The sequence below is a fragment of the Carassius auratus genome, chromosome 7 (genome assembly GCF_003368295.1).
Source record: "Carassius auratus strain Wakin chromosome 7, ASM336829v1, whole genome shotgun sequence".
Taxonomy (NCBI): Eukaryota; Metazoa; Chordata; class Actinopteri; order Cypriniformes; family Cyprinidae; genus Carassius; species Carassius auratus.
The window spans coordinates 35,002,948-35,016,119 of record NC_039249.1 but is presented as its reverse complement, the minus strand read 5'-3'; the positions used below and the strand labels follow the sequence as shown (position 1 = coordinate 35,016,119).

At 37.2% G+C, this 13,172-nt stretch overlaps 1 protein-coding gene across 1 annotated transcript in view; it reads left to right on the top strand.

The window, feature by feature from the left end:
• The first annotated feature begins 3,816 nt into the window (after positions 1-3,816).
• The window catches only part of stim2b (stromal interaction molecule 2b), a 47,262-nt gene continuing 37,906 nt past the window's right edge, over positions 3,817-13,172 (top strand). The window contains exon 1 of the mRNA XM_026268672.1: positions 3,817-5,061. Within this exon, the coding sequence (XP_026124457.1) occupies positions 4,923-5,061 (139 nt within the window). The 5' untranslated portion in view covers positions 3,817-4,922. The remainder of the gene's footprint in view (positions 5,062-13,172) is intronic.

Below are 13,172 nucleotides of genomic sequence, written 5' to 3'. Positions count from 1 at the left end.
ACTGCACTGTAAAAAATCAAACTCACAAAAAGTTAGACTAATGATCATATTTTAGTTAAAGCTGCAGTAGGTAACTTTTGTAAATATATATTTTTTACATATTTGTTAAACCTGTCATTATGTCCTGACAGTAGAATATGAGACAGATAATCTGTGTAAAAATCAAGTTCCTCTGGCTCCTCCCAGTGGTCCTATTGCCATTTGCAGAAATGCATCCACTCCCGGTAAGAAACAACCAATCAGAGCTGCGGTCCGTAACTTTGTTTGTGTTAAAAATTTAGAAAAATTTATATAATAATTGAGTACACCATGAATCCATTTTCCAAACCGTGTTTTTAGCTTGTCCTAAATCACTAGGGTGCACCTACAATAAGTGTTTATATTCTGACTATTTTAGATTACTTCGGGGATACCGCGGCGGAGTAACCCAGTACCTTCCTGATTCTTCATAGACATAAACAGAGAGAAGTAGTTCCGGCTACGATGTTCTTCTGCAAGATGCAAGCAGTTCTGTTTATTAACCGCTAGAGCGTCAAAAGTTCCCTACTGCAGCTTTAACTGGACAATTAAATGCAAAAAATGTTGGCTTATAAAAAGACGTTGGGTCAACAATCGTTGGACCAACTATTACTTGTTAATTCAATTTGTGAATGCAAGTTAACAAGCATACACATTGGGTTGGAGCATGCGCACTGTAACGACCATGAAATTGGCGCATGCTCAATGAAGAGCACCAACGCCGAACAGACAAAAGAGCCTCACCACAACTGTGGTGGATACGGTGAATAAGCTAAAGCCCCAAAAAGTCAGTGTACTCCTTTAACTTGCACTTATATTGCTTGTTTTGTAACATGTGTTGTGTTAATTTAAAATGTTAAACATAGAACATTTGAAGTATTTAGGACCGGCTGAATGAGATAGCACTTTGAATGTCATTTAATTATTTTTTTAAGAATGAGTGCTAAAGTTACCAATGTGTTGCTGCTGGTTTGAAATAAAACCTGGACCAAAATATCAAGCATGTAGTAAATCTTTTTAACCTTGTGATGATGTTTAAAAAAAAAAAATTTTTAGTCATCTGAACATACTTTAATTAGACAAGTGAAAATAACATTCAAAGTTGAAATTACATAATTTTCTAAAAAAAAATTAACTATAAAAACTCAATCAGCTGAACAAAAGATCTTAAGTTAGGAGACATGTTACCTTACTCAGTGAATTGAGTTAAGTGAACTACTTCTTTTAAAATTGAGTAAACACAAAAATGCTGTGCAGCAAGTTGCCTTGCAATTTTTTAAGTTAAGTCAACTTTTCTCTTTTTACAGTGTGTATAAATTAAAGGTTGTTCTTTATTAAAGTTACAAACGCTTTTCAATCAAGAGCAGTGAGTGATTTCTTTGTTGTTGCTGTTTGATTAATATAAAGACACTTTAAGAGAATGGAATGATACAGTAGGTCTACATTCAGCCGGCTACGTCTGTTGTAAGATACTGTTGAAAGACGGTCATTTTGACATAAATTTTGTTTGAATTTCTCCATTTTAACATAATACTTCAGAGAGGGCTTAATATTTGCATGCGTTCTGGGGCGTGGGTTTGCACGCTTCGGATGAGCACACGCACAAATCTTCACACTGTGCGCGCGAGTTTGCGCCCTATGGCTCTTAAATGTTTAAACTGGCAAAGCTTAAATGAGTTTAGTTTAAACACATATATCAACGTGTGCTTTTCAGGGGTGTATTCCAGAAAGCAGGGTTAACTTACCGTGATATAAAAAACCCTGAACTTTCGGTTGATTAACCCCAAACCTTGCTGACTCGAGGTATGTGGTTCCAAAAACACATCCGGGAGTAAGTTCTTTCAACTCAGAGTATGTTCCTGGTTAAGACTGTAGAAACGGACGCTACTTAAGCCCTAAGTACATCAAGCTGTTTCTTTCTTCTTCTTTTGTTAATTAGTTGTTTACATGCTTAGTGCATATCGCCACCTATGGCTGTTTTTATGTATTTCCATTTTAATCTTTAATCCTTGAGAATGTGAATTATATTATTTTTATGCTAATTTATATTAAGTCATATCAGATATATATTTTGACTTAAATGTAGACATTATAGAAAATGCTGATCCATGTGTGAGATAATATAAAATGTAATAAATAAAATAAATAAATATATATTATATATTTATATATAAATATATATTAAGATAAGCATTAGCTACATAGTATTTATACAGATAACTCTTATATATGCCAATAAAAGAAATAATCATATTAGAATAATATTGCCTTATTTATTACTTATATTAGCGCTTCCTCATTAACCTATCAAATCAAACACCCACTGAAAGCTCGCTGAAGTAGAGCAGGTTATGTTCAGAGAGTGAGTTGCTATGACAACTAACATACCCTGAAAGTTACCTCCGTTTTTGGAACCAAAAGTTGAGGTTATCTGCTTACTTACTCTTAAACATAACCGGGTATGTCCCATAACCTGCTTTCTGGAATACCCCCCAGGTCTCAACTGTGTCTCTACCCGGGTTATGACGGAGTAAATAACTGCTCATATTCCAGCATACTGCATTCGCATTGAACAAGAGTGACTGATTTGTCCAGGTTTTTTATTTCTTTTCATTGCTGTTGTTGTAATGTCTGGGAAGCCATAATGCTCATCCATCAACAGAAACTTATATTAGCTGAACCCTGTCTGTTTTACTTGTTATTAATAGCAAACCATATTACAGGTGCCTAATAAGGTTTTAGTTGAACCGCGGCCCCAGCGCGTGCCGAAACGTGAGTGGAGAAACGGTTCAGTTTTTTTTTCAGCGAACAGTCCCATCCCTAATATATATAACATAACTGACCCCCAAACTTTTGAATCGTAGTTTACATCTTATTTTAGGTAAAGTGAACGCATTATTAGTTACTGGCCAATTGCATGTTGGTCATGTGACATGAACATAGTGGAGATCATGTGGTGGGCGACCTGGGCTGTATTCCAGAAAGCAGGGTTAACTTACCGTGAACTAAACCCTGAACTCTCGGTTGATTAACCCCAAACCTTGCTTACTCAAGGTATGTGGTTCCAAAAACGCGTCCAGGAGTAAGTTCATTCAACTCAGGGTATGTTCCTGGTTAAGACTCAAGACATTCTCAAGAGAGCGACGAATTGACGAGTCACTATAGAATAAGTCATATCAGATATATATTTTGATTTAGAATCCATGTGTAAGATATAACATGTAATAAATGAAATATATAAATATATTTAAGTAACCATTACCTTATATATTATATATATATATATATAATAGGCTATATTACATATTGTAATATTATATAATGTTGTGCGCTATCAGACATGCCCACTGAAGGCTCGCTGAAGTAAACTAAACCTCCAGAGCAGGTTAAGTTCAGAGAGTGAGTTGCTATGACTACTAACATACCCTGAAAGTTACCTCCGTTTTTGGAACCTAAATTTGAGGTTATCCGCTTACTTACTCTTAAACATACCTGGGTATGTCCCATAACCTGCTTTCTGGAATACCCCCCTGCTCCATGTGGCATTAAACAGCTTTTTAAGGAAGGCGCATGTCTTGAGTCTATATCCCATGCCATACATACATCATTTTAATCATTAATCATAAAGCAATAAGCAAACATACAAACAAATAATTTTACAAATCATTTTAGGTAAAAATAAAAATAAAAATAATAGAAAAATCATATTCCAGAAGATGATCCCACAAAACAAAACAACACATCTGCCTGCCTGCTTTGAACCGCGGTCTGTCTTTTCAAAGCTCACGTTCTCTCGCGCTGTCAGCCAATCGGATTCTGCCATGTTGGGACCGTTCAACCAATCGCAGTCCACAGCGAGGAGGAAAACTTGGATGATTCTCTGGGTGTAAATTGTTGTGTGCCGCGATGGGAGAAATAAAAGTGGGAAGTGATGAACAATAGAGCTGGCTGTTTCCGGGAGGCGCCAGCATTCCCGAGCAACTTTCGCGCTCTTGTTGTGCATACCGACAGTCGGCCAAGCACACAGCCCATCCAGCTCACACCGGCAGCTGCTTTTGAGTCATATGAGAGTTTTAGGCGAGATCACCGAAGAGGGAGAATCAAACTGCCGGCGTGGGGTTGTCAAATGATTTGCATACGGACTTCCGCCCCCTGAATTTAGTTTCTACATCAACTAGCAAAGGCAGTGGGCAGACCTGAGCCCTCAAGTCAGGCGCAGTCATGCGGACTTGACATTTAAACTCGGTTAATATTTGGACATGAACGGCACACGCGTGTATTTCGGATGGTCCCGATGGATTTGGATTAAACTGCGCACTGGGATCTGACACTTTCTTTCTCAGAGGCGTTTAGGCTACTGTGCTGGATTTCTGCCGGCTCTTGTGGATGTACCGTGACTATTTGCCGTTAATTCCAGTGTAGAACTGGAATATTGCATTGGACCCGTTGGGGTGTTTTGTCAGGAAAATGCGTGTTTTCATCTCCTCTCAAGCAGGGGGATTCCTCGTCAGTTTGCACTTGTCTGTTTGGATCCTAAAGTAGGATACAGCCAGATCCTCCAGCCCAGTCGAGGATCTGATGTCTGTATGCTCTGATGTCTATTTCAATGTGTCATATTAGAAGAGCTGACCATCTCTTTTGGATGGAGTTTTACCTCGCGATCTTCTTTTGACGTCTTGGACAGCGTGGACGCATTTTTAGATCGTTTTTAGCTTGGATTACTTATTTTTTGGGCTGCGTTTTTACAGGTTGGATATTATTGTTTATTTCGGGTAATTGAACTCGGTGTTTACTGTGAAATCACACGTTTCATTCTTGTGATTCGTTTTGCCGATCCACTGGGTGAAAATACTGTGTGATCTCTTGTTGATTTATTTATTGTTCGTTGAAAGCTTTTGCACACCATGACTTTCTTGTCCGGGGCAGCGGTTCTTTTGCTGCGTGGACTCGTCATCTCTGCGGTATTGGGCTTAGAGAGTTCATACACGGGTCATTTGTCGAACCGAGTCACTCCGGATCCAGCTGCAGCTGTTGCTCCTACAGGTAAGACCTTAATAACAAACCACAAATCAGATCAACCTGCGTTATTTTCTTGTTCTCTGTCGAGGGGTGATTTAGTAACTCTACGTACAGTCAAGATACCGTGATAATCGATTGTTAGTGCTGTTTTTAATGAGTTTTAATCGGGGAATGTTAGTGTCGTCATTTCGCGCCACCGTGGGACCTGATGAAGGGCAGGTCTTTCCCATCCTCAAATCACTTCTGGATGATTCTAGAGAGCCTCATGCTTTGCCTGTATGAGTGACTGCTTATGAAAGTGATGAAGGTCAGGACAACATCCACATGGAATTCCTGCTGTTCCACCAATAAACACTTGGCATGAGAGAGCAGGAGGAACCCCCTCCATACAGCACCTCTGCCAGATGGGGGTTTCCACAGCCACTGGTTGATATAATACCTTTGTAAAGTGGTTAAATGAAACGGACGCTAATTTTACACAATATTCACTGAAGATTTGAAACCGTATAGCCTACACAGTGGCGTAGGCAGAATTTTATTTTTGGATGGGCCTGGGCAAAAGTGAGCGGGCTCTAGTACCTAAGGGACGGAGTCAATATTCAGGTCATTTCAATTTTATTTTTTATCTTAATAAAAATAAACTGTATAACACAGTGGACGAAATGCATAGTAAAAAATACCACGTCTCCGTCACTATCATTATCAACCTAACCTAAAATCATTCACAAAAGTCCCAATCCCTAAAAACTGCTGCAGATTACAGCAGCTACAACCTGTCCCCATACAAAATCCCAATTAGCCTATCAGTTAGAGCGAAAATTAAATACGGCTTTATTTATTCCGAAACAGAAGTATTTTAAAATGTATGTTTTAATGTTTTAATGTAGCCTATTCAAGACAATTGTATTTCCTCAAATAGGCTATATTATATAGGCCTATTACTAAAGTGTATACAATTATTTTATTCAGAAATGTCATGTTTGTGATTTTTATTTTGTTTGTCCATTTGTTATTTAAATTAATTTGGAAACCGGTGCAGTAAGTCGCCGGCGTCAGTCAAAAGATGTATAAAAAAATTAACTTTGTGAGGATGACTGGCAACAGCTGGCCTTAAATCCTCTAGACACTGCACACAATACACAACTTTAAACACAGTCTGAAAACAGTCTGACTGAGCCCAAATTACATTAATATATTATAATCAGCCTGACAGTAGTGTGTTCCCGCTTTACAGAATGAACCGGATCAGCCTGCTCTTAGAACTGAAAAGACTTATCGTTATTTGCGGGCTGATTGACAGATTTATGCATTGCTGCAGCTTTTCTAACATTTTCTAACACACAGCTGCAAATTACTGGCTAACTGAATAGGTGAACATGTGCAAATTCACATGGCGTGACATGAAGAGCCCGGATAACACCGAATTGCCTAACACAGCTGTCAATCAAACTCAACAAGAATTTGACAAAAACACATTTTACTTGTTTTAGTTATTTGAGATGTTATAATAGTTTTGTAACTGTGTTAAAATAGGTTAAACAATAATTATTAAACAAATGTTATATTTCTATAATTAAATGGAGGGGCCTATTCATCAGAGTGCCCCTGCCTTCACCCCTTGGTATACACAAATGTATTAACTAGGGCCGGGACTCGATTAAAAAAATTAATCTAATTAATTAGAGGCTTTGTAATTAATTAATCGAAATTAATCGCATTTTAATCGCATATAAATATTTGACCTGAAAACAGTGAGAAGTAATTTTTTTTACATGGATTTATAGTATACCATTGAATAATGACTGAATACATAAGCTTAAGCAACAAATTAGTGTTTATTTTTGTTCAACCAAGTCTAGCAGACCAGTGCAATTTTTGCCATGAAGTGTAGCAATAGCATATTTAGAAACAATTTAGAAATAGTACATTTCAGAAATTCAGGAAGCTTATAGGTGCTGGAACCTTCTGTAAAGTGTTTTTTTTTAAGTAAAACAAAATACTGTCAATTACATTCAGAACATTGGAAACACTGACTATTAGAAAACATCTCTCTGTTGCTTCAGAGGCCATAACATACTAAGTCCAACTCTCAATAACCTTGGCCAAAACAATAAAGAGTTCAACATAAACTGTTGCACCAACAAAATAATATATAGTTCAACATAAAGTGTAAAGTCCACGCTAGCTGCTATATGTTTTGCGTTGAGGTGATACTTGAGGCTCGATGTGCTGCAGTGATATGCGGAGCGAACGCTAGTTGGTGCTTCAGTATAATCGGTCCGCCGAAACAAATCCAGTGAGAAACGTTCCGCGGTGCAAAAATAAGTTATTAAAAATGCGGGAATTTTTTTTTCTGTAATTAATTAATCTTAGTTAACGCGTTATTTTTTGTGTAATTAATTAATCTCAATTAACGCGTTAAAGTCCCGGCCCTAGTATTAACCATGCTTTTTATGGCAAGCTACTGCATTTTGACATTTATTCCTTTTAAACAATTTTTGTTAATTTTTTTTTTTTGTTCATTGACTAATTATTCATTTCTTTTTTCTTTTTTTTTTAAGTTTGACTAGGAACTACTCATTAGGTACTAGTACATGCAAATGCGCAACACTTTCCATTCAAACAACTTTCCATTCAAAAAGCTGATGACAATTAATTCTCAAATGTCCATATATTGGCATATTGATTGAGGTGCCTGTTATACTGTATGTCTATCACTATTATACAAGGCTGTTGCCACGTATAGGGCTGAGAATTTTGGAAATTTTGTCCCGGGCCTTGTGACGAGGGTCGCTCAATAAGATCTTAGTGAACCTGCTGTCTAGCTTTCGAGGTGAGAAAGCCAACTTTGGGCCCCTTGAATTTGGAAATGACTGTATACCAGGGTTCCTCAAATCTGACCCTGGAGGGCCAATGCACTGCAGCATTTAGCCCCAACCCTGATCAAACTCACCTACCTGTGATTTTCTAATGATCCTGAAGACATTTATTATTATGCTTAGGTGTGTTTGATTAGGGTTAGAGCTAAACTCTGCCGGAAAGTGGATCTTGTGGGCCCGATTTCAGGATAACTGCTGCATACTATATATATGTGTTCAAATAGACGCATTTGATCAACAGAAGGATAGATTCTAGGACACTCCTGTAAATCAACGTTTTAAATATCAAACAAATAAACTATAGAATAAAAAATAAATAGTAAAAAAAAAAAAAAAAAAAAAAAAAAAAAAAAAAGCTGGTCCAATGCCTGGGATTTGTACCATACTGGTAATGCATAATGCATAAACAAACAGGACTGATTCAGTCAGTCAGCCTATTCTGGTACATAACCCCACAGCTGTTTTCCCAATATTAGTCATGCCTTTAATGACAGTGGATCGTTTCTGATGGGAAGCAGTCTGGCAAGCGCGCTTTCTGAGGACACAGGGTGAGATGACAGATTGCTGTCTGTTCAGAACTACAAACTGCTCATAGGATGAATGTAATCCAGATCTGCGGTCATGCAGGAATGCAGACTTAATCAGAAGGGTAAATAACCTGCATGCAAATGGTAATTGACTCATCAGAAATTAAAGCCCTTGGACAAATTGTTTCAGCTGTTCTTGTAGTTTAGTGCACACTAATGGACACTTGTGCATTCTTGGATTAAATGCAGCAAGTGTACCACAGTTCCCAGCTGCAACAAACCCCTTGCATTGAGGAAACCCTTGATTAAGTGTGTTGGACAATGGGGTTTTCTGAACTCCTATTTTCAGGGGGTTGTTGCATTTGCAATGATTTGAGCATTTGCATTCCCCTGGTACTTGTAGTTACATTTTAACCTTCAGGTTGTAATTGAAACATTTTAAAGGGGTCATATGACATTGCTAAAAATAAAATTATGTTGTATGTTTGGTTTAATGTGTTTATGTGGTTTAAGGTTAAAAAAACATTATTTTCCACATACTGTACGCTATTGTTGGTCGTCTAAGCTCCGCCTTTCTAAATCGCATCGGTAATTACAAAGCTCATTGTTCTGAAATGAGAGGTGTATGCTGATTGGCCAGCTATCAAGTGCATGTGATGGCCAAATACCTCAAGTGTGTGATGGAAAGTTACGTCCCTTAACATACTGTGATACAGTCTCCTGGCATAACTAGACAAAACCAGTAAAACCCATTACAAACGAGGCATTTATTGCCTCCAGCGGGGACATAATTACTGATTGAAATGACTTATGCTGTCTTTTTATGCCTTGCGTATCATGTTGCGTAAATATAAACCCATGTCTGCATCTGTGTTCGGAGAAACAACAAATAACAAGCGCTACTCTACACCGCTTAAAATTCGTGTTTGAATCATCAGTGGCAAATTCTTTAAATATAAACAGTGTACTTGCAGATTGTAAGTCAGATGTGCCTGCTCAATATATAGAAACAGCCTTTGTGCACAGATATGTTGTCAGCTACTCTGCAGGTTCAGGAAACAGTCCTCCATAAAATGCGCTGCATAGCCTACATTTAAATAAATGGGTTGAACTGTTCTGGGACCATGTTGTAAATACAACTTAACCACTGATTTTTTTTTTTTGGAAGACCAAACAAAGTATTTTTTTCTTTCACAACGAAACCCGCAGTGTCACACACTGTGGGTTTGAGTGAGCGGTGGCCGGCAGATTCAACGAAGGAGCGGATGACCCTGGACTTGACTCGACTTCGTCAACAAATACTACAGCGAGAATAAAAGTTATGCCTTCTTTCTTTGTGTGAAAATTTGTGTGGTGTTATGCAAATCAATAGTGATTTAGGCATGTGGGGCGTGTTTAAATGAGGCGTTTTAGACAAGTCTTAACTTTAACTTTCAGAATATCTCTTTGGGTTTGAGTTTTTGCAACTTTAGGGATCTTATTTATGAATGAACAGCTTGTTACACTCCAAAGATAAAGGAAAATCAGAAATTTAATCATATGACCCCTTTAACTGAAAGTTATATAAAATTGAAATCACAGACTCAATGAAAAATACAGTACATGTTGGAGACAGTACTTTGAAATTATATCATTTTGCTTATTGCAAGTTTCGTGACACTTTTAATTTAAAATGTTCAGTGAGTGATGCTAAAAGCATGTTCTATTTCGAAACAGATGAATATGAATCTTGCAACATTTTGTTAAGTTTCTTGGTACGGTTCAGATGTGAAATATTAATGAATAAAAATTTAGATCAATGTATTTTCCAATGAGTCTATGTTGTTCACAGATCATCATTACATGATGAGACCTTATTACAGGGAGCTGATTACTATCAGCCTCCAAATGAATCTCTGCACAGAAACACATGTTTATTATAAGGACATGGGAAATGAGAACACAGTGTGTTTGGCATTGCTGCCCAGTCACTGATGAGTTCAGTTAAAAGAATAGTTCATACAAAAATGAAAATCAAGTAAAAAAAATAAAAATAACATCGAAGTCGATGGCTACTGTCAGCTGTTTGGTTTGCAACAATCTTCAAAATATCTTCATTTGTGCTCAAGAAAGTAGCTCATACAAGTTTGGAACAAGTGAAGGGTGAGTAAATGATGATAGAGTTTTCATTTTGTGGGTGAACTATCCCTTTAACTAAAAGTTAAATATTATCAGTGAATATGCGTTTTGTGTTTTGTGGTATAAGGCTCTAAACCTAATAACTAAATGCATATAATTAATACTTTTTTGGGCAATAATTCTTCCCAATGTCAGACTGATGAAAAAGAGATGGCAGAGCTAGTTTTTGCTGGCACGTAGCATCTGTGTTGGCATGCATAACTGTGAATTGTGCTGTACTCATTCATTTACTGTATATGTGCCATCTGTGAATTTTAAATAAAAGAAAAGCTGTTAAACCTGAGCAGTAGGCCGTGACACCTGCAGGGAAAGGTGTAGTCCAGCTATAGGTAGATAAAACTGCTGAGTCACAAATTAAGTGCTTGCCTTAAAATGTATTTGCACAGGCTGCTTTAAACTGTTGCGTGTGTACTTTGTTGAGTTCCCACTATATCAATATGGGCGCAGTCGTAATGAGATACAACCTATGGGGAATATTTGGGACACACAGTAATTTAATTACATTTATTTTTTTATTTTTTTATAATCTACACTGACAAACTGGCTGCTTGTGGTTGCCAGAACTTTACTGTACAAAATACAGTGGTGATACTACAAGCAGTATACCATGCATCTTAGTAAATATGTTTACAGTTCCAAACTGTGTATGTAGCTATATAATGTCAATGAACCATTCTATTAGATCTATTAAAATCTGTTTGTTACTTAAAATGTGCTAATAATGACACAGGTGGACAATGGAAGGCCACAAGATGACTTAAAGGTTATCAAAATTGCCCTTTAATGTTGTTAGTCACACAAAGACAAAACAACACCATGGTAACACATGATACTGCAAGTCAGAACATTAACATAGAAAGCAGAACAGAATATTCTGATAACAACAACAAAAAAACTGTACATAAATATAAATAAATGTGTTTATGGGGGTATGCAGGGAATGCCCCATAATTACTTTTTAATGTGTATTTCCTTGTTATATACATAATTTACTATGAATTTCTAAACATTTTTATTTTTAAATGCGCATACAGTATATAGTATATTTGAATGTCAGTATATATTATTTTAGTTCAAAATTCTATATGTTAATTTGAGCCATTTGTATGTATACGCATGTGTAGTTGTGTGTCAGTTCCTCTGGTGGTGTTGTGCTCATGTATGTTTGTATGTGCGTGTGTGTGTGCCCTGCTGGAGTTAAACCAACAAGCCACTTCCCATACCGACTTTGGTCTGCTGTCTTGCAGGATGCCACTGATCATGTGCATGTGTTTATGCAAGAAAAAGGAAGAAAATTATAAAATTTTACATTAAAGAACTATAGAAAGCACATCAGAAAAGGACCCATGAGTAGACCTTTCTCTTGTCTGTGTGAGTGGCATGTGTTAGGCAGTGTTAATTTCGTTGACGAAGACTATGACGAAAAATATTCGTCAACTAACCTTTTTCACGGACGAAAACTAAATAAAAACTAAATAAAAAGTCAGATATGATGACGAAAAACGTGACGAAATATAACTGACACTTTAGTCAACGAATAAAAATGAGACGAAAATATATGGGAGGGACGAATGGAGAAGAAATCCAATCAGAGCGAATCTTTGAGTGTAGGTTGATCTATGCAGAAGCAGCCGAGCCATTATAAAAAGCCGCGGCAAATGCAAGCGCCACAGCTAAACAAACGCAGCAGCAGTTACACAGAAAAGAGAACAAAGATGAGTTTGCAGAAATTCGCACAGTTTCGAGGACGTTTTCATAACAGTTAAGTTGTTTACACAGGGAACTACACTGCGACCTTTTGAAATGCCATTGCGACCCAGATTTTTATGGGGTCGTAAATGTATCACTGATTATTTTTGTACCTACTTATGTGTAATGCTATGTTTTAATATGAGCATTTATTAAAACAGAAATGTGTAAGAATACATTTTATAGCGTGCTCCGAGCATTCAACACATCAAGTTGGCTCCAGCCCCGCGCTGCGGGAAAGTTGAACTGAGCAGCTGGTTACTTGCGCAACACTGAACCGAGCTCTCCTTCAGGACGTTTGCGTCCTCCTGCACCTGAACGAACAAATACAAATCGCATTTTAAATAAACATAAGAAAAAGAGCGAAAAGTGAAAGAGCTCAATTCAGCAGCACGGTGTTCTGGTGTTCAGGGAGCAAGCAGAGACGCGTCAAGTCTTCGTGCTTTTGTACCGACAACAAAAACATACTAAATATGTCGAAATACCCGTCTTGGAAAGTGTGTTCGAAAAAGTCTGTAGTTGTGTCTTCAGTGAAAGTAAAGAGTTGGAAAGAAATCGGATGCGTATCTTTATAATGGATGCATTTGTCTCTTAAAGTGACCTCGCCTAATTTACTAGCTCTGCTGTCAGTGTCTTTAATGTATGAAAATGAAAGTAAATCACTCACTGCTCTTGATTAAATTACTTTGTAGTTTTAACAAGCATTTATCCAAAGTCAATCCAAAAATCAGATAGAATAGATTATATTGTTTTACTAGTGACTAAAAAATACAAAAAAAAAAAAAAAAAAGCATGAGCATGT